This window comes from Perognathus longimembris, chromosome 4 (genome assembly GCF_023159225.1).
Source record: "Perognathus longimembris pacificus isolate PPM17 chromosome 4, ASM2315922v1, whole genome shotgun sequence".
In the NCBI taxonomy this organism is placed as follows: Eukaryota; Metazoa; Chordata; class Mammalia; order Rodentia; family Heteromyidae; genus Perognathus; species Perognathus longimembris.
Genome location: NC_063164.1, coordinates 43,330,195 through 43,357,787, shown reverse-complemented (window position 1 = coordinate 43,357,787; position 27,593 = coordinate 43,330,195). Strand labels below are relative to the sequence as shown.

Sequence of the window (27,593 nt, the reverse complement as noted above, 5' to 3'; positions counted from 1 at the left end):
CTCAGATTTTCATGGTTTCCACTACTGCTTGTCTCAGGCCCTGGTCATCTCCTTTCTTTACAAACACCATTCCTGACTCTCTGGACCAACTTTGATTTTATACTTCCTTTGCTAACAAAATGATATTCCTAAATGTCACACCTGACCATATTGATTCCCTGTCTTCAAACCTTCAAAAAAATTCTACCTTGAAGTGTAGGAATATGTGTATGTTTATTTCTATGATTTTAATGGCCCTATGGAAACATGTGGGGCAAGCCCGTCTGGATGCCTTGCATCATTAAGAGGTGGTTCTAGCTGGCCCTGCCTCCCAGCCTTGGGACCACGTGTAGCCAAGATGGCGCCTGATGGTGAACTCAGAGGCGGTCCTGTGGGCCATGATGTAGGCCGCCCCTTAGGGAGGTCCCTCGGAGCTCCACCCTGATGGACAGCTCAGGCATCAAATCCCAGCCCCTACGTAGGTGCACATACCCCTCCCCTTCCGCTGCCCTCTGACCCCTTTAAAAGAACAGCTCATTGCCGCCATTAAACGAGTCTTAGTGCTGACTGGCTCCCGGACTGTCTGTGTGTCCTCCATCAAGAGGGGGGCTGGGTGGCATTCTGTCAGCCCTCTTATCCTCTTCCTGGACCAGTTCATGTGGGGTGTGCTATCCTGTCTCTCCTGCAGGACAGGAGAGCTCGGGAGGCTAAAAACCCCCGACAGAAACATTCATTCTAAAATGAACTACTTTTAGGCATCTGACCATAGTGATATGTTTTATAAACATGGCTTGTTATTCATGCTGTTGTCTTCCTGCAAGGCTCTGCTGAACTTGTCATTTTTGCCAAAGTCAAATCAGACTTAGAATCAGGAAGCTACATTTCATAACTAGAGTTAGAAGGAATGTCTTCCTCAAGTAACCATCAACCCCATGAACATACCACAAATACACAAATCTATTAATTTTTATTCGATGAAACTGCTTTTGGCAGTACTGAGAATTGAATTATGGCCTAGTGCTTTCTTAGTAAGCACTCTACTACTTAAGACTGCCATGGTTTCTAGACTTTGTTGCTTTGTTTTGTTTTACAGATAAGGTCTTGAGCAACTGTTGCCTTGGCTGGCTTCAAACCATGATCCTCCTATGTCTGTTCCCTTCTGAGTAGCTAGTATTAGAAACACATGCTACTTCACCAGACCTGATTAAAACATATGGGTGTCCTTTATGTCTACAAGACTTAAGAAAGGAAGAAAATATATTTTTGTATAAAGTATGTTCCAGGGCAGGGGGGGGGGGTAAGGCCTTTGGAAAACTAACCAAATGTTCATCTTATGAAAAATTATAATAAATGCTACCAAAGAGAATACAAGTTGTCATCAGAGTAACTAGGCACCAGGGAATCAAGGTTCGAATCATGGCCACTTAGGAGGCTGAGAATGAGAGGGTCAGTCTGGGAAAGAAACACTGAGATATCTGGAGACCTTTCTCAGTCCAGATTTGGAAGTGGCAGCACATTCCTTGGTTGCCAGTGAATTGGGAAGCCTGAAACTAGGTGAGTCAAAGTTAAGGCCAATAGGAAATGAGATGCTATCCTAAAATTAACTAGTTCAAAACAAGATTGTGAGTGTTGTTCTGTGGTAGTTCACTAGCAAAGCACTTATCAGCCTCTGAGTTCAAATCCTAGCATCACCACCACACAAACCAAGTTGCCATCACAATACAAGACAGATATATGCCTAGTCTAAAAGAACAGAAGGGGATTCTTCATTAAGTTTATAGATATGAAGTGAAATATGAAGATGAGGGCACAGAGTAATTGTTTCAAAGCAGAACTAACGAAGTGCAAAAGCCCTTAGCTAGAAAAGAGAATGATGAAGAAAGAAGTCCATGAGACCGGAGAGCAGAAATGGAATAGGAGAAGGATTATGACATGAAGTGTTTAAGATGTTTTCTGTCTATATAGACTGAACTTTGATAGAAGAGTTGGTCTCATTGACTGCACATAAATATCACAATTCTTTAATCCTAAACATTGTATTCAATTCTGGGGAATTCAATGGGAAAAGTCATGAATGGAAGAATTAAAGTAAATCCAGGTACCTAAAAACAAATCACAGTCTCTACAAACTTATCCACAAAAGAAAAGAATATTTCTGCAAAAGTTGTAACTTTCTGTTTGGAAAGGCAATTAAATTCTAGACCACCAAAATCTAGAAATACATATTTACTATGCTTTTGCCACATATCAGTTATGCAGTAATTTGGGGATTTGGAAGTAGGGTATGACCCACATGACTCTTCGGAGAAGAGACTATATCTGATTTTGCTTTGTATCCTCATTAGTTATCTGTTATTTAGCACCTACTTAGAAAATACTTCATGAAGGAATGAAAAGTGATTGTACGCCATGCCCACATCTCTCTGACTGTTAATTCTGAGTTCTTCATCCATCTCCACACTTAGCAGGGTGCCACTCATTACTGCATGCATAGATGAGTGAATAAATGAATGAAATGTTAAATGGTTATTATAAAAAGCTAGGCTTGCTGGGCCCCAGTGGCTCATACCTATAAATCTAGGTACTTAGGAGGCTGAGATCTGAGGATCATGGTTCAAAGCCAGACTAAACAGAAAAGTCTTTGAGATTCTTATCTCCAATAAAGTTCTCAAAAAAAGCCAGAAGTGGTGGTGTGGCTCAAGTGGTAAAGCACTAGCATTGAGTACAAAGAGGCTCAGGGACAGAGCACAGATGCTGAGTTCAAGCCCTAGGACATTAAAAAGTAAGATAATTCTTTTTAAAAAGCTCAACTTTAGAATTTAAATGCCTCAAGTGAAAGATTTTTTCAGAATATTTTATCATCTCACTTGAAATATCAATTTATGAACAAGCTTGTAAGTAGACATGTAAGTACTTTAATAATAGAAAAATGTCATGAAGAATTACATGCTGTTCTTTTTTGTTCTGCAGACTTCAATGCTTTTTATTCTTACAGAAAATTCTAACTACCCAAGAGGATGTGGACTTTCTCCCCCTCTGGTTCCTGGGTTTGAACTCATGCTCTTGAGCTTAGCTTGCTCAGCTGGTGTTCTACCATAAGAAGCACAAATGCAGCCTGGCTTTTTGCTGGCTATTTTGGAGATGGGGTCTTCTAGACTTTTCACCTCAGGATGTCTTAACCCTCTTGAGAGGCTGGGATTACAGAAGTAAGCCACCATATCCAAACTTAACTTGTTATTTAGAGATGGAATCTAGCAGACTTTCCTGCCCATGATTGTGCCCTAACCTCAGTCTTTAAGTTCTCAGCCTCTAGAGTAGTTAGCATTATAGGTATGAGCCACTGGCTCCTAGCTATAATCATTCTATTTTTTTTTCTTATTCACACACAAGGATTGTGATTAGAAAATAGGTAGCAATATGGACTATGCATGTCTTTTGAAGAAAAAAGAGTTAGAAGGTTGAATACTGAGTTTCTCTCCTTTTGGATAGTTCCTGCAGCTCTGTCTACAGAGTTTCTCCCAAGGATTTGAACTGCTTAGCCTGGCTACATTTCCTCATTTCACCGTTTGCCTCATTCCTTGCATGAAAGTTAAGGATAATGATAACTACCAATAGCTTTGTTAAAAGATTAGCTAGGATAACATATGTTCTAATGCCTTGTATTGTCCTGACTCACAGCAAGTACTCTTTAAATAGAAGGTAGTAGCTCATAACTGTCATTATTTACTGCTTATTTTCATTAGCATATTTATTTTTAACAATGGTTTTAAATGATAAATTACAACATAGGCATACTAATACTTAATTCTGTTTTTCTTTGTAAGAATAATTTTTAGTGTTTTGCCTATATGAATAATTAAGTAAAATATATGCAGCTGCAAGATGTGTCTAAATTATATTTACATATTTTACCCTTTACCTTTCATAATTCTAAATCTATTGAGAACAAGTTACTGTAATAATTATCATTTATATTTCTGGAGGAAATATTTGATACAGCATAATAATGCACCTATTGTTTTAAAGCTATATGCTCTCTGCCTTCATTTCTGTCTAAATATGCATTATTAAAGAACCATTTTTTAAATACTTGTGTTTTTAAGTTTCAATTTCTAGGTAAACTAGCAAGAGGCTTATATTTTAATCCTGGTCTTCTGCCATATCAGCATTTTTAAATAAAAAGAAAATCTCATGCATTTAGTTTTCAGAAACACCAAAATAAAAGAAGCAACATATAATATGTGAATTTTAAAATGAAGTGGATTTGTAAGAATTATATTTGAGAGATGTTAAATATTGTCATATATTAAAGCATGAAAATAAAATACCATAAGCATGTACCCAGATTTCAGATCCTTTACGAGACAGAAGACAGATATGACCAATTGTACTCAGATTTTTATAATGTCACCTTTAAACAAATGAACTCCCCTCCCTCAAAAAATCCTCTCAAAAGATAGAGGTCTTTGGGTTAGAGCACCAGCCAAAGTGTGGAAGTGTCAGGTACCAAGTTTGAAGCCCAGTCTCAGACCTGAAAGGAAGAAAGGGAGGGAGGGAGGGAGATGTCTTCAACTTATGACTTTATTTTATATTTTTCTACAAAAGAAATTATTTTCCAAGTGAGTCCATGCCAAAATTATTCTGACAAGCTGTTTTTTCTTTTTGAAAAATAATAGGTATTTTTAGTTATCTTTAAGTAGTTGTAGAAAGGGGTTTCAATTCATGACAGTTTATGAGTACAATGTGTTGGGGTTTTTAGCCTCTCCCGCTCTCCTGTCCTGCGGGAGAGACCGGAAAACACGCCCCATCCAGAAGAGCCAAGAAAAGGAAAGGGCAGACAGACTGCCCACACCCAGCCCCCCTTTCATCTGAGGACAAACAGACAGTCCAGGAGCCAAGTCAGTGCTAAGACTCACTTTAATGGGGAAAAGGAGCCGCTCTTAAACGGGTCAGAGAGCCGCGGAAGGGGAGGGGTGCGTGCACCTACGTAGGGAAGGGATGCTTGAGCTGTCCATCAAGGGTGGAGAGCCAAGGAACCAACCCTAAGAGGCAGCCTAATTCTACATCACAGCCCACAGGACCCTCTGGGTTCACCACCAAGCGCCATCTTGCCTACACGTGGTCCCAAGGCTGGGAGGCAGGGCCAGCTAAAACCACCTTTCCGGTTCTGCGGGAATCCAGAAGGCAGGCGGGGCCAGCTAATTGCCTCTTAATGATGCAAGGTGTGCCCCACACAATGCATCTAGATCAACTAATGAAGGCTGAGTCCCTCCAAAAATGAATATACCAAGGGAAGAATTTAAGATCCTGTATTTACTTATTTAAGGTTGGATGGGCAAAGTAGGAAGAAAATCTGAGCAATTCAGATCCACACATTTAAACAAACAATAGGCTAGGTGAGCTGAATGTTGATGTTACCTGATGGCATGTTTTATAATATTAATAGAGCCCTCCCTCATATGCAATGTAATGCTATTCAGAGAGTCCGATTTTAAGGGTCAGCTACTGACAAGAGTAGCAGGGATGTGGGCAAAAGCCCCAGGTAGGTAGATTAGTACAGAAGAGAAAATAATCTGGTTTGATTTTATAAAGGATTTTCTTTAAAATTCTTAACTGTCTTATTCATAATGATTAATGCTGACATGGAAATTTGTTAAAACACTCAGAGAGGATTCTTTGATTAGGAGTATAAAATAAGTACTTTTTTAAGCTTCAGCACAATATACATTAGTTTGCCCTTTACTTGTATGCAATATGGGAAAATTCTATTTCTATAGTGTCTTTTGTTCTATTATTCCTGTTAGGAAGAATAAATATTTCCACAAGTACTAAAAATATAAGTTAGTGACCAGCCGACATCAAATTCTATCTTTATGCTCTAGTTATCGTTAATAGTTACTTTATTATCTTATGTGGCATTATCTTATTTATGATTTTATCTTTTACTTAGTTATTTAATATGTATTATCTTATTTCATCATAATATTCTTTGTAATCATTCTCAAGCTAATCAGCAAATTATACTGGTTGTACCAGCAACTTGTTAGAGAATTCTTATTTTGCCTGAATTGTTCTTTCAATCTTACAACAAATTTGCAGTCCTTGTCACAGTTTGAATTACATTTAGCACATATGCTATATTTAAATAATAGTATAGTGACACAGTACAGATGAAAAAGTGCTCTACATCACTGGCCATAAAAGAAATGCAAATCAAAACAACATTGAGATTCCATCTCACCCCAGTAAGAATGTCCTATATCAAGAAAACTAACAATAATAAATGTTGGAGGGGATGTGGCCAAAAGGGAACCCTACATCAGTGTTGGTGGGAATGTAAACTGATTCAGCCACTCTGGCAAGTGGTATGGAGATTCCTCAGAAGGCTAAACATAGAGCTACCCTATGACCCAGCAGCCCCACTTTTGGGCATCTACCCAAAAGACAACAAACAAGACCACACTAAAGCCACCAGCACGACATTGTTCATCGCAGTACAATTTGTCATAGCTAAAATATGGAATCAACCCAGATGTCCCTCAGTAGATGAATGGATTAGGAAAATGTGGTACATACACACAATGGAATTTTATGACCCTATCAGAAAGAATGACATTGCTCTATTCATAAGGAAATGGAAGGACTTGGAAAAAATTATATTAAGTGAAGTGAGCCAGACCCAAAGAAACATGGACTCTATGGTCTCCCTCATAGGGAACAATTAGCACAGGTTTAGGCTAGTCACAGCAGAGAATCACAAGATCCCAATAGCTGTACCCTTATGAACACATAAGATGAGGCTAAGTGAAATGAACTCCATGTTATGGAAATGACTGTTATATCACTGTTGTAATTACTTTCAACATGTGATATGAATCCGTAGCTTTTATTATTGATGATCCTCTTGTATCCAGTTCCTGTGGTTGTACCTGCACTATCTCTGTATCTTATCTGAGTACATTGGAAACCATGTATATTGATATTAGAACTGGGAAACTGAAAGGGAATACCAAAATCAAGAGACACAGGGTAAAAAGACAAACAACTACAAAAGCAATACTTGCAAAACTGTTCGTTGTAAATCAACTGAACAACTCATGGGGGGAAATGGAAAGGGGGGTTAAGAGGGAGGGGGGAATGAGGGAGGAGGTAACAAACTGTACAAGAAATGGATCCAATGCCTAATGTATAAAACTATAACTTCTCTGTACATCAGTATGACAATCAAAATTAAAAATAATAAAATAGCTATTTTTATCTAATGTTCTCAAATTTTCTAAAAATAAAGTGACCATAAAGGTTGGAGAACTTTGAACAACATTCTTCCTTATTAAAATTTACTACCAAAGTTGCCATTTTGTCATATAAATTTTATAAGCCAAAAGAATGTAATAAATGGAGGTAGAGAGAAAGAAAAGAAAAAATGATCATAAGTAGAACCAATTGGTCATGTAACATGTGTTCTTTGTGTTAACATCATTACCCTCATTTTGTCTGGTACCAAATTGGTTTGATATTTGCTCCCTCTCCAGATGGATAACATCTGATTAGATTTACTGTGTCTTTGGCAGCTTCAGAGTGCTCAGAATTTAATTTAAAATGTCCCCATCTGCATTTCTTTGGTATGGTATTTGGTGATATCATGAGTTTGTATCCCATTCCCCCAGTTGTTTTGTGGTTTTGTAGTAATCCAAGTCAGTAGCACTTTATCTTCTCACATGTGTGTGTATGTTAATTGATTGTCTGCATCTAGTGTATATAGCATATTTTACACGTGGTAAGTTGTAATATTTTGGCTTATGTATAGTCCTATTCACTGAAAAAGATTTGTTGGATTAGGGTAAAAAGAATTGTTTGTTTAATCCTGCAAATTTGGTAAAATATCAATGAAAAATATAGCTGAATACTTCCTAGCATATAAATTATTATACATATTGTTTGTACATATTATTTCATATCATAGATCAACTATACAGTGTAAGTGACAGGATATGGGTACTCTGTAATGTTAAACTTCAGAAAAAGAATTCAGATGGAAGTTATTTGTTCAGGACTTAATCCCAGTAGGTGAGAAGGAATAAGGTAGGGAAAAGGGTGAACATATTGTATTCTGGCCATTGCTGTAGAATGTAAGCTTGTGGAGCTACTTTAGGAAGCCTATAGAATACCTTGCTCAAACAATCTGTGTAAATGACAGGAGGCTCAAGGTCTTATCCACAGGTTCAGCCTCTACAGACTCTTCCAGGGCTCTCAACTCCACCTACAATTAGTTCTCTTAGAGGCAGAGACTGTCATAAGCAGAAAGCACAAAGGAGCATGTGGCCTGGAGATGCAGTTGGAGCCAGTGAACAAGTACATAGAGTCTTACAATAACAGAATCATAATGTCTTATGCCTTGATTTGGTATGTTGTGCTTAGTTTGCACCCACATCGAATAATGAGACAAGCAGGATTACATAGAATAAAATTTGAGTCATGCAGAACAGTGCTGAAAACATCAAAGGACTTAAGTGAAGGAAGGAAAGGTAGATTGACTCAGCTGATGGCGAAACTGAGCTTCTCTGGAGCTATTCACTACAATTATGATGGGAATTAGGTCTGGTAATGGGATCATGCATGGCATGGTTTGCTTAAAGCTGCTGCTATAAGTAATCTTTAAGAAAGTTTCAACAAGAATATTTATTTTAAAACCTTCTCTTTAACCTCACAAGCACGCATGTCATTCTTCTTTTTTTTCTTAATTATGCATTTTAAATATCAATATGTGTATTTCATTTTACAGTTATAAATATTCTAATCTGTTTTAGACAACAGCATGTAGTAGTTTTGAATCCACTGAGATGTTGCTTTCAATTTGAAATATTTGTGTATACATGTATATAAAAAATAATCCAATGTATGAGTCATCCTACAGATGTTTAAGATTAGTAAAAGCTTATTTTTGAACATGCAGTTCGGAAGAGAGGGAAGCAACCCAACCTCTCTACAGTCGTTGCTGGCTTGGTTTTGCAGTGGTATCAGTAGTGGTTTTTGGAGGGAACCATGTGCCTTCAGCCTAAGTAGTTAACATCAGATACCACAATCTTTTAAGAGGGGTAGAAAACATGGAGAAAGGGGAATAGGCAGATTTAAAAGAACAAATTGTGTATTTTGTACACTTACACAGAATAAAAACAGGCCAATGGAAAGGAGATATAATTAAGAACAAAGGTGCAACCAAATCATGACATAATAGCAGAATTAAGTTATTTTAATAGATTGCATATATAGTTGTTTAGCCATACTCTAAGAGTAGAACTTCATGTATCCAATTTGCATGCTTCAGATATTACCTTTCCTTTTGTTACAGTAAGGTCTTATAACCAAATATCCACTTGTACACTGAGAGCTTTAAGGAAAAAAAAAAGGACACAGAGGGATTTGCCATTTATAGCAGCAATGAATATCACTAACCCCTTTTTGCATACCGAATTCAAGTCACTATCAGAGGTGAGTGCACCACAGTCACCAGGTACAAAATTTCTAGTTCATTTTTAAATTAATAATTAACCTGAAATTACCCCCACCCCCACCCCCACCCCATTATATCCCTTCTTATAAACAGCAAACATTTTTGCTTTTATACATAGGCTAGCAGGCTTGTTTCAATATGAAAGTGCTAGTTCATTTACAGATTTTTAAATAAGTTATGTAGTGCTACAATAAGTGTCCAATAATCTACATAGGAACAATCTTTGATGAATGAAAATGATGAAGAAAATGAATAAGGCTATCAGATTACCTTATCATATTTACATATAAAGGTTACCCAATGGTAAGGAAGAGATAGAAATTGAACAAATACTCATAGGTATAAAAATTGCAATTCTAAACTATGGTCTACCAGAGAAATTGTTAAATGACTATTTAAGGACAATGGCCAAATATTAAAAAAGCAAAAGAACACACAACTCAGCATTTTTTCTCAAGTCAATATTCCTAGAGTTATATTTAGATGAATGCAAAATGAATTTGGTCAACCACTTCAGATTCAGATTCATTTGTGTAGAAGTAAATTTAATCCATCTGCTCCTGAATTATTTTCTTAAACCACAAACATTTTACTGTATGAGAATTGATTTCCAAGGAGTCTTATGATACTCTTTACTTCCAGACAAACGTATTCCAAACATCTGAAATATGACTATTATGTACTGAATCACCTCAAATATAGCATTTTAAAAATAGAAATAATAAGGAATAAGGAGAATACCTGACATGTCTGCTATATGCCATTCATGTTGAAAATGAACAGAGAAAATGGAAAATACAGATAAAGATCCATATAACACCATTTCCAAAGTATATAGGTCCAGATGTGGACTGATGTAAAAATTCTTCATTGGCAGCAAGCTTACATGTTTTCCACTAGTTTAAACATAGAGTGACTGATCCTGGACTAATCTAAGGCTGCTCTAAAGAATGGTTTGAGTCATGCAGGTTATCAGTGAAGCCTCTGCATTTCCTGCCTAGTTACTATATGAGATCCTTACTGGGCTGTCTTCTGCAATCTATTCCTTAACTGTCACTCTTACTCAGTGTTTTCCCTCAGCTCTCTGTGTTGCTGGATCTCCAAATGGTTCCTAAACACTTTCATTCTCCCATATAGCTTCACTGACCAGACAGCCTAAATTGGTCATCAAAAATTATTAGTAATTCAAATTGAAAGGACATAGATTATAACTTTTACCTGGACTGAAATGACACATAACTAAATATAGAATAGATCAATAAATAATTTAAGAATTTTCCTTTCTATGTCATAATTTCCTCAAGAAATGGAACACATTTGGTCTGGCTGACTAACCTATGCGCAGAGCAGATTTAATAAGTTACTGACAATAGTATCAAACAGTGTTAAAGAAGAGAGAAAGTGTTCTGTGGAATGAAAAGAAAACTACCTATTCAAAGCTCTAGTAATCAGAGAGTTGTATCCTAAATCTAGTGTCTCACAGTGTCATCTCTAAACTTAGTATTAAAATTCTATCATCATCATTCAAATGGATCACCACTGAAGTGTTTTCTCCATGCTTGCCTCAGCCATTTGTCTGTATCACTTATAATGAAACTCAGCAGAAGGACTTCATTAGAGACCTTACTGAGAATAATTTTGTGATGTTAAGTAATGGAATAATAGAATTTAGGGTTTCAAAATGTCCCAAACTTAAATTATTCAAATCTTGATTATCTAAAGAATATGGGTCAGAATGACACAAAATGCATTAATTGGAAGGTGCTAAGTTCTCATTAAATGATTATTCACTTTTTTAACATTTCCTGAAACCTCTGCTAATCACTTTTAAAATTGATCCAGAAAATCAAAATCAAAATTTGTGTTTCATAGTCAGCACTCAAAGAAATTCCATCAAATGAAAATATATTTTTTAAAAAAGTAAAAAAAGCTATAATTTCTGGAATACATATGGCTGTTTTAAACTGATATCAATTCAAAAGAAACCTCATCTATTGAATGAACAATCTTTGTTTCCTGGAGCAAATGTGGCAAACAAAAATGCCTACTAGGCAGAAAAAAATTGCCAATGGTCAGAAATCAAAACCAATAGGAAGAAGCAAGAGGTTTTTGGACTTTGTGGGAGGATGAAATATGTTTTATAAGAGAAAGTAGGTTTATAAAAGTTGAGAATACTAATGAAAAGCAGACTTTGGGGTTTCAAGGGAACTGCTTTTTCTGCTCTTTTGCTGTGGTTGGAAGTAAGAGCAGAATTTATGACATGTAAGCAGCAAGATCATTTAGAATCATAAGGCAATTTCTGGTTGAGGGCTCTTCCTAGCAACCCAGCACAATCCATCCTGTGCATCCTTTGTTATTTGCTATTTCTGCACCTGGCACTTATTGGCAAAACTCCTCTAGAACAGTTTTTGTTGGGAGTTCTTGGAGGCAAACATCTATTAAGATTATATTCCTTTTATTATCAATTAAAGATGGAAAGCTATAAATAATATTGATAGAAAAAATACAGCTGTGTGAATGTTGGCACAACGAGGTGAAACTATTTTTGCTGTTTTCTTTTTTAGCCCTGCATCTCTCATCCCAAGGCACCTAAATTCAATCTACTGGTTTCAGTTTGAGCCAAAGTTTTGAAAAAATATAAGAACTCAGAGGAAAACACAACTGAAACCAGTGCTTGGTGGCTTAACTTGAAGCACTAAATTATAAACTTCCAGCATTGTCCAGCAGGCTTTCTGCAAAAGAGCTACTGACTTAAAGGCTCCATTGGAAAGGGGAAAGTTCAGTAAGTCAGTAATACAGGTTTTTGCCACAGTTATCTGAAGATATTTTGCATAACTCTATTGTGTCTAGTCATAGAGAAAGAAATGTTAAGTATTCTTGTCTGCTACTGCATGTAAGAAAAGAAGTTTCTCTGTCACAGTAAGCAGACATAATCTATGCTGCTATGCTAAAGCCATAAGGAACTTTCAAACATCAATGCAGAATGAAGTGCTGAGTTGTGCACAACAGTTTCTTTCATTTTTTAAAATTGATTTATTCTTTGTCTTTACTGAAGGCTCATGGTTCAGTTCTTGAATTACCAAACCTAGAGTCCTCTGTGGAATTCTGTCTTGATTGTCTTTTCCATATACTGTGTAACAGTACAAATCCACACTTTGCTGCTGGCTTTGACAATGGATGTGATCCAAAGGTTTCTAGAAAGAAAAAGTACCTTCAAATACATTAGGTGCAAAAATAGAGAAATTGCTGAAATCTGATAATTTAGCTTTTACTGGAGTTTTCAGTGATCTGATATTAAATTCCTTTTGAGATTCTCAACTATGATCTTTGTAATTAAGCCCCTAGGTGACTCAAATGACTATAAATCATTTTTTTCATATTGTGAATCTTCTACATAATAGAAATAATTTTTTGTCTTCACAGTCATACTAGAAAATATTAAAATTCATAACTACTGAAAATATACTAAGGATTTAGAATAGTTTTCCAGGCTACTGACAAGGTTAATAACCTCACTAGACAGAAGGAAGGGGACATCAATTGAAAAATAGCCTGAGGATTCTTGGTAGTATATGTAACCAGAATTACAATAGGCTTTTCTTCTCAAATATATTTCAGGAATGCTTTTGCCATAATTACTTTCAATAAAAAATTAGCATTTTGAGTAATTGTGGCATATCTTGTGGACTAGAATCATGTTGAGGTTAACTTCTCTTGAGTTTTTGCTTTGTCTTCTGTTCTTGATAGTTATATTCAGAGATTGATTACTTATACCTTCTTTAGGTATTTTCCCTATAGAAGTATCAAAGTTTTACTTCTTACATTAAGACCTTTCATGCTGCCAAGCGCTGGAGGCTCAAATCTGTAATCCTAGCTACTCAAGAGTTTGAGATCTGAAGATCTCAGTTCAAAGCCAGCTGGGGCAGGAAAGTCTCTGAGACTCTTATCTCCAATTAACGACCAGAAAAGTGGAAGTTGTACTGTGGTTTAAAGTGGTAGAGTGCTAGCCTTGACAAAAAAGGGGGACAGCACCCAGGCCCCGAGTTCAAGCTCCATGACTGAAAAAGAAAAGACCTTTTGTCCTACTTGAATGGATGTAGTTTGTCATCTATCTGATTGTGGATATAAAGTATATAAAGTATTCACAATACCATTTATTGAAGGGGCTATCTTCTCTTAAACTTCTGTTTTTGGTATCTCTGTTAAATATTAGCTGGGTTGTAGCTGTATGGAGTTATGTTCAATTCTATACGTCTGCATGACTGTTTGTGCCAGTATCACACTATTTTTGCTACTATGGCTCCATGGTATAATTTGCAGCCTAGTATTGTTATACCTCCAGTATTGCTCATTTTTCTCACGAATTCTTTTGCAATTTGGGGATGTTTAATGCTTCTGTGTGAATTTTAGAATTGCACTTTCTATTTTTGTGAACAGACATTGAAATTTTAAGGGTGAATGTACTGCATCTATCGATTGATTTTCCATGGTATGGAGTTCCTTATAATATTAATTCTGCTGATTTAAAAACATAGGAGATATTCTGTGTTTTATAGCTTTCATTCCAGAGGTAATTGTCTCTTTTTTGAGATTATTCATGTGCTTTTTTGAGGCTATTTTGAATAGATATTTTTATTTCTTTCTCAATCTGTTCATTATTAGAATATGGATGTGCTACCAACTCAAGTTAATTTCCTGACTCTGTAAATCTCCTCTATAGTTGCTACTTGGTCTGTACTGTTAGTTCTCTCACAGAACAAGCCCACAATCATGGCTGTGTCTTAATGCTCTGTTTCATGAAAATTGATCTTTACTATCCATTTACAAGAACTTGCTAATGTGCTGTGGTTTTAAATTCTAATTGTGGACTTTATGACAGAATTTCCTTCTCAGAAGATACTCTGTCTGCTGACTTTGTTTCAGTTTGGCCTTTTGGAAATAAGCTGCTGTTTCTACAATTCACTTTGTACTAGACAAGCCTCTGCAGGTGCTGTGCTAGCCAGAATATCTCAGGAGGACAGCCCGGCAACAAATTATTTTTCTATCACAGTCTTGCTTACTTACTTCATTCTTCCAAGCCCTTGGTAAATTAAATGGCAATCTTATCTCAATCAAATTTGCTCACTTGTGACCTAAAAATTGATAATACTTGGTCAACAAAGTGATGTGTAAGACACTTTTATAACTGAGAAGAAAGTACATTTTATTATTGATTTTCGATTTTCATCAGTTTCCTTCCACTTCATATGTAACTTAGAAATACTACCTTGTCTTATTTTACAACAGACTTTTGTTGACCAACATTAAAAAGAAACAAGGCAAAAGCATACTCACTTAATGCTTGCTTAATGCTTGTTAAATACCAGGAATATATTCTGCTTAAAAAATGAAAAACAATCCTCAAGAGTCAAGCCTTTCAGAATCTAGCAGATCACACAAGCTGGATGTGAGAACTACCTATATTCATTTGAACCTCTTCAATTTCATCAAGGAAATTGGTAGGATAAGATAGAGTATGTATGTATTAGCTCAAGGGAGTAGAAAAATAATAGAGATGGAATATATTTAGGGTTGAGACTTTGGGTCTGCAATTTTGTTAGTATTTTCTGAGCACAATGTGTTAATTGTGCCTCCTGATAGAAAATCTAAGTTTCAGTGTTGACTAGTGATAAAGACTGACTATGGAGTGCGCAGTCACTTGTTAGCAATAGATTAAGGAAAGTGAAGAATATAGATCCAGCCTATGGAAACAGTATGGTAGCTGGAATACCATGCTTTCATCAGGGGCTTTGCCAGTGCAGAACTGCACAGGGGGGTCGGGTAAAATCCCTAAGACTTATGCATGGCTTTTCTTGATAGCTGACCATTATCACATCAGTTACAGAATTTCTACTGACAAATATTTAATAAAATAAAAAGAGTTGTGAAACCAGCTTATCCCCATGCTTTGTAAAGCTCACATGGCTTCTATTATTAATCCAAGCTTTGGTGTGAAAGCATTTAAAATTCTTAGCTGTACTACATGAATCTTGTGACTTTAGAAAAATGCTTAGCCATATCTTAATAATATATATTACTAGCTTGGAGGAGTGGATTGTGATACTAAGTAATTACCTTCCCAAGTTTATTCCACGGAGTGAATACATGTAAATAATTTGTTTTAGATTATAAAAAATATGGTATGTTATAGTGGATTATGGTTAATATTTCATAAAATATTTTAAAGTTAGAATGATGAGTACTTTCCACCACTTTCCTCCGCAAAATATTTACCTTTATGATCCAGACAAGTTAGAAAATTCATCTAGTCCTTCCTCTGGGATACTTGAAATGATGGGACCCTCATTTGAAAGAAAGCCTAGCCCATTAAACTGATCATATTGTTTGTCATCTTGTATGCCATCATACTCACTGATAGTGGTTTTGTGAAATTCAGTCCTGTCCCAGTGAATTCTACATGCCTGGTAGTACCTGATTGGCCCTCCTACCATTTCCTCTACCCAGAGCTACTTGTGTATTTCAAATCAGTATATCAGATGTGGGACCTTTGCTCCAAACCAGATTTGCTGCTTCAATCTGCCATTTAAAGGAAATTGAGGAAAGGAAATTACCCACTGCATTCTAGCATTGGTGTTTCTGTTTTGATCTTTAGGTGTGAAAGTAATTGAAAAACCAAACTAAGAAACAAATGGTTTACTGTAGTCACACAGTAGTAATAAATTTGGGAAGGTTATTATTTCATTATCACAACTCACACTTTGAAGCTCGTTAGTAAAATTGATGGTTAAGAGATAACGTCTAAGCATTTTTCTAAAGTAGCAAATATATTAACTGAAATACTAAAATGTATCCTAATGCGTTCTGTAAAAAGAAAATGTTAATTGTTGACAGCTGGCTAAAATAAAATTCATATGAGCTTTTTAGAACAGCTCTTAAATGAGTAAGCTAGAAAAGAAAAGCCAAATAACTGATTCTAAACAAATCTTTTTACTGTCCATGGAGGTATTTCACTGATTTTTATCTTTTCAGTTTTCTTTTTATATTTAACCTGTGATTGCCCTTGCTTTTGAACAGAAATCTTCAAAGCATCATTTTACAACTCTACTTTGATGGGAGTTCTCCAATTTCCTCTGAATTGATTTTTCACATTTCTGAAATAAGTGCTTAAAATAAAGGCTCAAGTGACCCTCTGTTATTGAAACCCACCACAACTCGGCAACTTTTGAGTTTCTTCTAAGAAATTGAATCTTTCCTTACCAATTCTATTTATATGTCCATAAATAGGGTATTATAGCCAATACCCTGAGGAAATTTTTTGTGATTATGGTTTTATTTGTTGTCTGAGATAGATTTCTATAAAAGAACATACTAACATTGTCTTTATCACTTATTTTTGCTTCTTCATATGTATACACATACACAAATATAAATGAAATATATATATAGAATATACAGTACATATTTCTTAATATCTTTCCAATCTCTATAAATCGACAAGCAAAACAACAAAGTCACATGTCCTTGCTTTCTTTCTGATTTCCATTTTTACCACTCAGGAAATATTGATGGGAAATTGGGTGTCTTTCATATTGCCTTAGACTTAAAAATAACTTTAAAAGTAGGAGTTTCAGCTTCTGCTTTAGTGAGTTTGCAAATCAAACACTTACTTGTTAACAAGAATTTACCACCTATTATGAAGAAATAGCTTCCCTCCTATTAGATTTTGAATACAGAGAATCAGAAAATGGGACTCTCTGTTTTTCTTATTTTTATATTTGTTCATTTTGTTACAGTTCAGAATTATTTTTTTTACTTTAGTCTTCCCTAGTTCCTTCTCAGACTTTATTTATTTAGATGGCTGTTTTTTTAAAATTATAATTAGTTTTCTAAAGTCTGATGAGATCTCTGTTTTTGAAGATATTATATGATTGGATTTGCAGGCAGGTATTCTCTTTTTTTTTTTTTTTTTTTTTGCCAGTCCTGGGGCTTGGACTCAGGGCCTGAGCACTGTCCCTGGCTTCTTTTTGCTCAAGGCTAGCACTCTGCCACTTGAGCCACAGCGCCACTTCTGGCCATTTTCAGTATATGTGGTGCTGGGGAATCGAACCCAGGGCCTCATGTATATGAGGCAAGCACTCTTGCCACTAGGCCATATCCCCAGCCCCTGCAGGCAGGTATTCTAACCCTTGAGTAACACCCCCAGAATTTGTGCTTTGGGTTTGGTTTTTGGAGCTGGCCTTAGATCAGAATCCTCCTACCTCTACTCACTACATAGCTGGCATTATAAGAGTGGGTTACCATGCTCAGCCCAATTTGTAAATTTTAATTATGAATAATAAGCTAATTTGTCTCCCACCAGTAAATAAACTGGTTCAGTTCGATGTTTCTCTGAAGTAGTATTTTTTTTATTTCATGAAAAATATGGTGCTTTATTCTTATATTTTGTGGAGAATCAAGCATTTCTGAACACTTCCAAATTTAGCTACTAGGTCATAATTGGAAGCTTTGGAAAGAACATAGAGTCACTATAAATGTGATTTTGATGTTTTAGTGGAAAGAGCTAGAGAGACCTGCGTGTGCTTTTATAGGTCTCCTTTTTTTTTATTCCAAGGTCAATGGTACAAATTACAAAGAACATTGTGTTTGTGTCTGTCTATTGTCTCTTGTGACCTATGAACACGTAGTGTTGCTTATGTTTATGTGACATGTTTGGTAGACAGAAATGATTAATTTTCCCAACTTAATCACAATCTATTAAAGAAAAAGAAGAAATATTGTTAGCTTTCAAATAAACTCTAATTTGTATTCATCTTTCCTTGTACTTTTGTCTGAGTCATATTGACTTGAAAGGCATTTAATTTTCACTACTTAGTTTCAAAATAAGACTACAGACTGAATTTCTCCACCTTTGTTTTCATGACATGGTCGACCTTTATTGAAATAATTCAACAAAAATAGTAGAAACATTTTCATTCAGCCATTTAATAGATATAGTTTTCATAGTTACCTCAGAAGTACACTATTTTTGTGTATATTGTAATAAGATAATGAAATGTGAAGTGCAAAGCTGAATGACTAGACCCAGTTTTGTTCCTAAAATATTAGGTTGTCTCCTGGGTTGAATTTTGAAAATTCTTAAAGCATTAAGCAAGTATTAAGCAACTCCTTTCCATTAGCATTCTAATTGATCACAACACAGGATAATGTTTCATACTTAATTACACTGTGATAGTAAAATTTTCACACTAATAAACAGAGGCGCTCACATTAGTGTAACTTAGCATGTTGCTAAGCTGCCTGATCACTTTCAGTGATTGCTATTCTAAGTAAGTTCCAGTTTGCATTCCCTTTATACATTGGTAAGATTTTCTATAAATTAAAAAAAAATTTAGGAACCAGCTCAGTACAGTAGCTCACATCTGCTAGTTTGGCTACTCAAGAGGCCTGAGATCTGATGATTGCAGTTCAAAGCCAGCTCAGGTAAGAAAGTCCGAGACAGCACTCAGGCCTTGAGTTCAAACCCCCAGGAGCGACACAAACTACACACACACACACACACACACACACACACACACACACACACAAAGACACACACAGTCTAGTAACCAAAATGGATATATAAAAATAATAGTTATATAAAAAGAGAACAAAGTGGCTATATAAAAAGAAAACAAAATCAGATAAAGATAAAGCAGGGTATTACCTAATTACTCAGAGATAACTACAGATAGCATAAATACATTTTTCATGGAGGTATATGTATTTCCCATGTATACGCATCTGTCCTTTGTAAGATAAGAATACTGTATATATCGTTTTAAATACTTTTCACCTATATAGCATATATTTTCATGTTCAGTAGTACATATGTATATAATTATCTTTGTGAAGATGCTCATTAATGAACCCCTTATTTATAGACCATAGAATCAATCTTTTAATTATGAGAAATGACACAAAGAGTCAGGGTAGCACATTCAAGTAAAAAAAATCCATGAGGCAGAGTTCTTGGGAAGTAGGAGGAAGGAAAGTCTCCCAGCTCAGAACACCCTTCTTCATAGAAGAGTCCTATGTGAACACTATTTCCAGACTCTTTTCTGGCATAAGATCCATCTGAGAGAATGGTAGAGTTTTTCCTATGGATCATTTGAGGAAGGTTGTTACCTTCCTAGTAGTAATGATGATTATGTTGAAAAGTGAAGGTGGTTTGTTCTGGATAGAGACAACATTGAAGAAACTTGACAGAGGTTCTATCCAATAGACAGTGGGAAAATCACAGGGAAGAAGGCTCAGCCTCCTGAGTAGTTAGGATTACAGGATTGAGCCATTGGCACCTGGCCTTGGTCCCCATTTTAATCCATGACAGTCATTTGGGGATATCAAGAGGAAAGCCTTTACATACATTACTCCTTTGAGAGGAGGCTCACTTAGAAGGCATCACCTGCTTCTGCGTCCTCTCCTCAGTTCTAAGCCATAGTTGTTACAGAACCACAAGGCAGTTATAATGTTATTTGATGTCTTATTCAAATGTTTATATGTAATTACAAGGAAGAATATTAGATTTTTAATAAATTATTCCTGCCTCTCTTTCAGAAATAGACGACAAGAGGGTGAACAACACACAAGGAGAAGTAAGTCCCCTATGTTTTATATAACTGAGTTTAATTCAAGAATCAAATTGTCTTGATTTAATGTCATAAAAATATGGCATATATGAAACTGTTACATAAAAATTAGTGTTTTTTCTAACTGAATAGTAAAATAATATCATTAATTTCTCTATTTGACTTTTACCTTGATTATCTGACTAAAATAAAGCCCTTAAAATGTCTAAAACAAGTTATTGGTATTAGAAATCCAATAATGCTATTGACCATTTTAATTTAGCACCACACTCCAGGGCCAGGTAATTCTGAAATCCTTGAGCAAAGGCACTGGTCAGAGGGTGATAAATATCCTTATAATGGCTAAAGTGAATGAAGATACTCGAGTTTGTGGAGGATACAGTCCTCTAAAACTTGGATATGCAGAACTAAAGAGTTTATTAGGTAGTGTAATCAGATAGAAAGTCTACAGCTAATCCAAACATTGTCATTTTTACCTCCTCCACATATATCCAAGGAATTCAGATAGAAAACAGCAACTTGGGTTTCCATGGTAAGCTGATGACATAGAATATAGAAAGTATGAAAGGAATAAGCTTGTTTTTAGAATGTAACAAATATTAAATGGGATGTTCCATACACTGAATAATCATTTCCTACATAAGAGCAATCATATGATACCAAAATACCGAATATGCAAAATACCACATATACAAAATACCAAATAGCATCTCATGAGACTAAAAATTAGTGAGATATTAAATGCACAATTGCTTTGAAAATTAAGCTCTTACAAAAATGTAGAATAGTTTTATTACTTAAGGTTTACTATTAAGATGTTAATCATAAGAGAAGTACTTGTTTAGAATGGACTTTCTACTTTATCTTTGAATATGTATATGGATTTATATGAAATGGCAGGAGTGATTGCTTTTAAAAACCAACCTGACATGACTGAAACAATAGATATCTCCTTCAAATGTCAATTACTCAAACATTTACCAATGTAGATGTAGAGTCACCTGCCTTCACTATGTAATAGACTTATGTCAGAGCATGCTACTCTGAAGAAATTTGTTTATACTTCTCTAGGGATACAGTGCAATAGCTGAGTGATTACCTAGCATGTCTCCGGCCTCAGCCTTGATTCCCAGTGCAAAAATTGCTTTAAGAAGAATGAAATTTGTACTATTCTCAGGTGACATGCATTCAACAACCGTTTGATTGATTTTTTTAAAAAAAAATTTAATTTTTAACTTGTAACTTTTAAATATTTCTTTTGAATCAGGCAATGTGTTAACTGGCTTTCTCAGTGATGTAACAATATACTTGATATAAACAACTTAAAAAGGAAAATACTTATTTTAGTGCCTAGGTTCATTTCATGGATGCTTGGTTTATGCACAGGGGCATAACAAACAAAGTGGGGTAGGAGAATGTGGGGGAGTTTCTTTCTCTTATGACCGACAGGAAGGGAGGGTGTAGATATTCCCAAGGACCTGCCCATGGTTACCTACTTTCTGTAGCTAGCTACTACCTCCTAAAGTTGCCATCACCTGTTGAAATTGTGTCAACATCTGGGGACCAAGTTGCCAACCAACAGGCCTATATGGACCACTTTATATTCAAACCATGACAGGTAAATATCAAGGTCTTAATGGTGATTTCCATGGCAATTGAGTTTTAGTTTGTAAAAAGAAAGATGTATTCAATTTATAACTTTGTGAAAGTTTCTCATTTCTTTTAAACTTTGATCATTATGTCCTGTCCAATACGCAAGGAAAACCTACAACAATTGCCATTCCCAGAAGCATGTCTTATAACTATTTAAACTTGACTTTTCAAAGCAAAATTAATTTCTTCACAGTCAAAATCTCATTAGGATTCATACCTTGCTACATTAAAATATAATTCAATATGCTAGTAAGGAATCTTTGTGACCTAATCTTAGTGGAGTTTATGTATATATATATGTATATATGTATATAGATATATACATATATGTATATAGCAATTAATTAGAATAAATAACAAAATATAGTTTCATGTCCTTTTGGAATACTGTGTAATGTTTTTTACTTGAATATACATTCCGATTTTTATCATTTTAAAATTAAAGGGAAAAGATTAATATCTTTTTTCTCTTTTGCTCAGACTAAACAAAAAATAACTAGATAAGAAAGTAAAAGGAGCAATTTTGAGATAGTAATTGATTTAAAAATTATAAAATGGACTTTCTGGTGTCATACATCTCTTAAGCCTATTACCACACACATATATATATATATATATAATCACATATCTACATAATATCACATGTGTACAATCACATATATAATCTCTTATTGATTAGATTTATAGCTCTTGATAGGGACAGTAGAAATTTCTGTGGCACTTGGTGTAGTGTTTTTCCTTGGCAAAGCTGAAGATCCTGTCCTACTTGTACATCTAACACATTTACTCCTTCTTTTTGCCCACAGTCACAGAATGCATCCCCTAAGCAAAGGAAGCAGAGTGTGTACACACCACCTGCCATGAAAGGTACTGTTCAGGTACTGTTTTGGGTGTCCAGAGTGATGAGTGACAGCTGGAAGCTATCTGTACTCAAGGACCATCCATCTGATCATAAGCTAGAACAGGTCTCAGTTCTACAACACAGTCGTGCGATGTCCAGTAAGACACAGAACTGTTTAAGTGAAATGGATGATTGGAGAAGTAATTCTGAAGGGTCTCAGAATCTCAGTCTGGAAATTCAGTTTTCAGAGTAATGACAAAAGGTTTTTCTTTTACCTTTCCTCACATGTTTTTTGAGGGGATTTTTCCATAATCCCTAATTACTCTTGTCAGTGTTGGCAGATGTTTGTCATTTGTTTCTTGGCTTATGCAAAGAAGAAAAAACTTGAATTTGGAGGATGGTTCTGGGTAAAAATGTTACCTTAGTGCCTTATAGCAGTATCAGCTCTAAGAAACCTAATCAGACTACTGTTTGCTGAACTTGTAGCAGCTGTTGAAAGAAACTCAGAATGTCAGTTCAGATTCAGACCTTTTTGAGAAATTTTTCCTCAAAATTGGAACTGCTAAAATAACATTGAACTGGATCAGTATTTTGACCAACACTTATTCCAATGAAAGCTTCTTTTATTTCTCACACATGTGAGACACTGCCCTGACACGTGGCAGTCTGTTTGGTCCAGTGCTCAGGGTCCATGCTGGCACTTGGACTGTTGGCTTCGTGCTTCATCACAGCACTCTCCAGCTCAGTTTCAGCTACATGAGAAGCCAGCTGAGCAGCTTCTTCTGGAGTTTGGAAGGATGTTCAAATTAGGAGTGAAAATTTCCACTCTGTATTCTCTATAGAGTTGGGGACGTTTCAGGGAGACGGGGTAAAAATGGCCCCATGAAATGGCTGCTCTCAGTCAACTTCCTTCCTAGGAAGTTATAAAATACCACATTTGCTTGTATGTAGGACTGTAGTAAATAGTGCAGTCCTCAGCATTGTAGTTTCTTCCAAAGTAATAATTGAAACTACTTGGCATCCATTTCTGCCTGAAGATAAGTATGCTCATTTTCCCCAATGCAAATTTCTTTTTGTATTTCCAAGACATCAGTTTTGTCATGAGCAATAGCGAAAGATCTGTGTTCACTCATTTATTTCCTCTGTTCTATTTTTGGGCTGACTAATACTAAATAAAGTTCTATGTCCTCAGAGAGTAACCATATTATTATTTTTAAAGGAAATTCGTAAACTATGAGCCCCACAGGGACCCTGCTACTCCTTATATTCAGCATTCAGATATGCTAAGAATGTGGGATCCTAGTATTTCTGGAAGTTTGTTTGATTACACACTTTCCATACAACCTCACCTTTCAACCTTTCCCTACCAGACTGTCATCCAATGGCAAGCATTTGTGGTCACGAGTTAAGGAAATTTTCTATCAAGAAAATATCAGGGTGTTCATACAAGTCACCAAGTTCTCAGTCATAACCAGTAAATATTTTATGAGTCATCAGCCTGTGAGGGAAGAAAAATAAAACAAATCTACATGTTTTATTGAGTCTATGTCCTATAGATCTAGAAATGAATATCTTAAGATAAATTAAGCAATAATAATATATGATGTTTGGTGAGCATATTAGAAAGATTCAGTCCTATAAAAGATGCCTGGACAAAATGTTATTGAGATGCTGATTTTGCTACTGCTATGGTTTGGGTATCACCCAAAGATCCTTGCACTAAAGTCCTCTGTATTGTGAGATGGTGAATCCCTTGAGAAACAAAGTTTTTAGGAGGTCTTTAGGTCATTGGGGGCATACACATGAAGGAGATTGTGTGGTTCTGGTCCTTTCTCTTTTTCTTTTACTCTTGGCCATAGGTGAATGGTATTGTCCTATCATATATTACTTCGTCAAGACTGAAAAAAAATAAGCCAACTTATCATGGACTAGCACCTCCCAAACTTTGAACCAAAACAAATATTTTCTCCTTATAAATTAATTCTCTCAAGAATGTTATCATAGTGATAGAAAGCTACTAACTTATTTTCCATTTAGAGCTGTGCACCAGTTCACCTAAATTCTAAAGAGAGACTAATGACCCAGTGGATTGTTGGTGGGGGGCCAGGTATGATCTCCATGTCAGTTAATTTATGGTTCATTTGACAATATTGTATGTTACAAATATAATATGTAAGTAGAAGAACATAGGTTTGGGTTTCTTTATACAGAGGACTCTCATGGAATATACAGCACATTTACCCCTAAAAGATATATTAATAGGTCTAATGCTTCCTCTAGCCATGTTTCTATTCATAACAATATAGGTACTCAGAGTCATAGAGGAAATTAACTGTGGTAATTACCAAGTGATGACTGAAGTTTGGCCATGTTCTCTTGGGTTCTAATTTACTAGGCTTGAAGTTTATCCAGATAATCAAAAGTTGCAGGTTAGTCCACTTTCTCAAATCTAATTATTGGCCAGATTCAGATATCCAATCACCTATATAACATGTCTGTCACTTGTGTCATAGACCTCTCCTGGAGGTCAAAGGTGTTATAAGATCATATTTATCATATTCAAATTGACTTTTTTATGTTTTCTACATCAAAACAATTGCACGTTGACTGTTCTTTTTCATAGGAAGTGGAACTGTCATCTGCTTGAATTCTGGGCAACCACAATTCCTCCTCCCTGTTTCTCTCACACTTTGTCACAGTTGAACACCAGGCCTTGTGGGTCACATCCTCTTATAGTCTGTCTCATCCACCATATTCTTCTCCAATGCCACCATCATGTCCAAAGTCACACTTGTCTCTTTTATAGGATACAATTGTAACTCTCCATCCACCCCTTTCATTCTAATTTCCTCTTTTTTGCATTGTAGCCAAAGTAAACTTTTAAAACCACTAAGGTGATTATGCTACTTCTTTAGATGAAACTTCCCAATGACCTCCCATTACCTTAGACACAGTTTTTGTTCCAGAACAAGGTTTTCAAAGCTTACTGACTTACTATTCTTACTCTTTTGGTCACTCACTAGATGACACCCTGCAGTTTCATCAGTTTCTGACTGTACCATACTCTTTCCTGAGTCAGGAAAGGATAGAACCATTCTCTTTATAGTATTACTATTGTGGAAGTGGTGTACTGAAGGCTTACAGTTACATGATTGAGGTGATTAGTACAATTCTCTTTGAACCATGTTTCCCTTTCCCTCTCACTATCCCAGTTTTTCCCTCCTGTCCCCACCCACAAAATGTACAGTTCATTTTCCAAATAGTGTCTAGTGAGTACTACTATTGTTTTTGCTCATTCTCTGACAGTGGGCCAAAGGTGAACCATTCTTTTTTTATCTAGAATGTTCTGTATTTCTCCTGCTTTCCCTCATTCTTCTTCTGGCTAACTCACTGTTCATGTCCTATCTTCACAGGTGAGATTCTGAGCTTTTCAAAATGTTCCACATTAAACTGTCTATATTTAAAATCCTCTTTTTTGACTGCCACATATACTTGTAAATTTTCCATAGTTTTCACATTGCAAATAATCACCATATTGAATTATATTGCTAGAGTTTATCTCATCCAAATAGCTCAGAACTGATCTGTATATATGAAAATAGTAAAAGCAAAGCCTAACATAATGCTTGGAACATGAATTTTATTTTCAAATATATAGTATAGCTGATTCTAGGGCTTAAATTTGGAGCCTAGGTGCTGTCCCTAAGCTTCTTGTTTTTTTTGGCTCAAGGTTCTACCATTTGAGCCACAGATCCACTTCTGGCTTTTTGGTAGATTATTGGAGATAAGAGTCTCATTGACTGTTTTTGCTCGGGCTGGCTTTGAACCTCAATCCTCAGAATTCAGTCTCCCGAGGATCTAGGGTTACATGTGTGAGCCACCAGTGCCCAGCACAACTTTTATCTTTGGCTAATCCTGTGGCTTGATATCAGGGCCTGGACACCATTCATGAGCCTCTTTGTGCTCAAGGCTAGCACTCTACCACCTGAGCCATAGTACCACTTCTGGCTTTTTCTGAATACTTTACTGGAGATAGTCTCATGGACTTTTCTGCCTGGGCTAGCTTCAAACCATGCTCCTTAGATCTCAACCTCCTAAGTAGCAAGGATTACAGGTGTGAGCAACTAGTGCCCAGAACAAATAAAATTTAAATTACAAAACAACAACAACAGCACTCTACTGTTGGCAAAAGAATAATTTCCTTAAGATCTCTTCTTTATTTCTTGGAAGCCTACTAGAAAGATTTTTTTTCTTGGGGTCCACTGAGGTGTGTACTTACTGATTTTTGTTCTACTTGTTGTTATTTTTGGAAAATTATTTAAGAGACAGATACCAAAATGTTCCCAGATATTTACTTGGGACTTGGTCTCTCTTTGGCATCAATTAGACATGCATTTAGTACCTTCTCATTCATTTTTGATCTCCTAACAAACTCCATTTTGTCTAATCATTTTAGAAACACACCTCTCCAAGTCTACCTAATAATTATAATATGACTTGATCAGAAGAGGATGCAAACTCTAATTATGCCTGAAACTTTCTTCATCCTAGAAAGCTTAATTTTATTAATGCAACTCAAAATTATATTAGCTACCATGCAGGTTGTTGATAAACAGTGATCTGATTATAAATCAAAAATTCGTAAGGCTTACTCATCTATTTCTTTGCAGATACCATTCATTCTTCTCTTTAAAATAGTAAGCCTTTTGAATTTGTGTGATGACCTTGATAGGATATTAGAGCTCTGTTGGCCTCTCAATCGATTTTCTGTTACAATAGAATATTCATCCTCCAAGGACAGATGTAATCATACTGCTGTTACATCGACATGTCATAATGTTATAGTTTGTATCCTGAGTCTATCATCCATTTTAATTCCAGTTACCTCAATATTGTGCCATGCTCAGACAAGATAAAATATCTTTGCTACTTTTACTCAAGCCTATTATAGATGTATCAAACAGCAGAACTAAGAAACAGCCCT

The 27,593-nt window shown here is 35.7% G+C and overlaps 1 protein-coding gene across 3 annotated transcripts in view; it reads left to right on the top strand.

The window, feature by feature from the left end:
• Ppp1r1c (protein phosphatase 1 regulatory inhibitor subunit 1C) overlaps window positions 1-27,593 on the top strand; it is a 104,759-nt gene that overhangs the window by 43,238 nt on the left and 33,928 nt on the right. For 2 of the 3 annotated variants that reach the window (XM_048344216.1, XM_048344215.1), the window contains exons 3-4: window positions 20,084-20,121; window positions 22,575-22,635. The exons of the other annotated variant lie outside the window; for it this stretch is intronic. In XM_048344216.1, coding sequence (XP_048200173.1) covers window positions 20,084-20,121; window positions 22,575-22,635 — 99 coding nt within the window. The remainder of the gene's footprint in view (window positions 1-20,083; window positions 20,122-22,574; window positions 22,636-27,593) is intronic. 3 annotated transcript variants of the gene reach the window in all.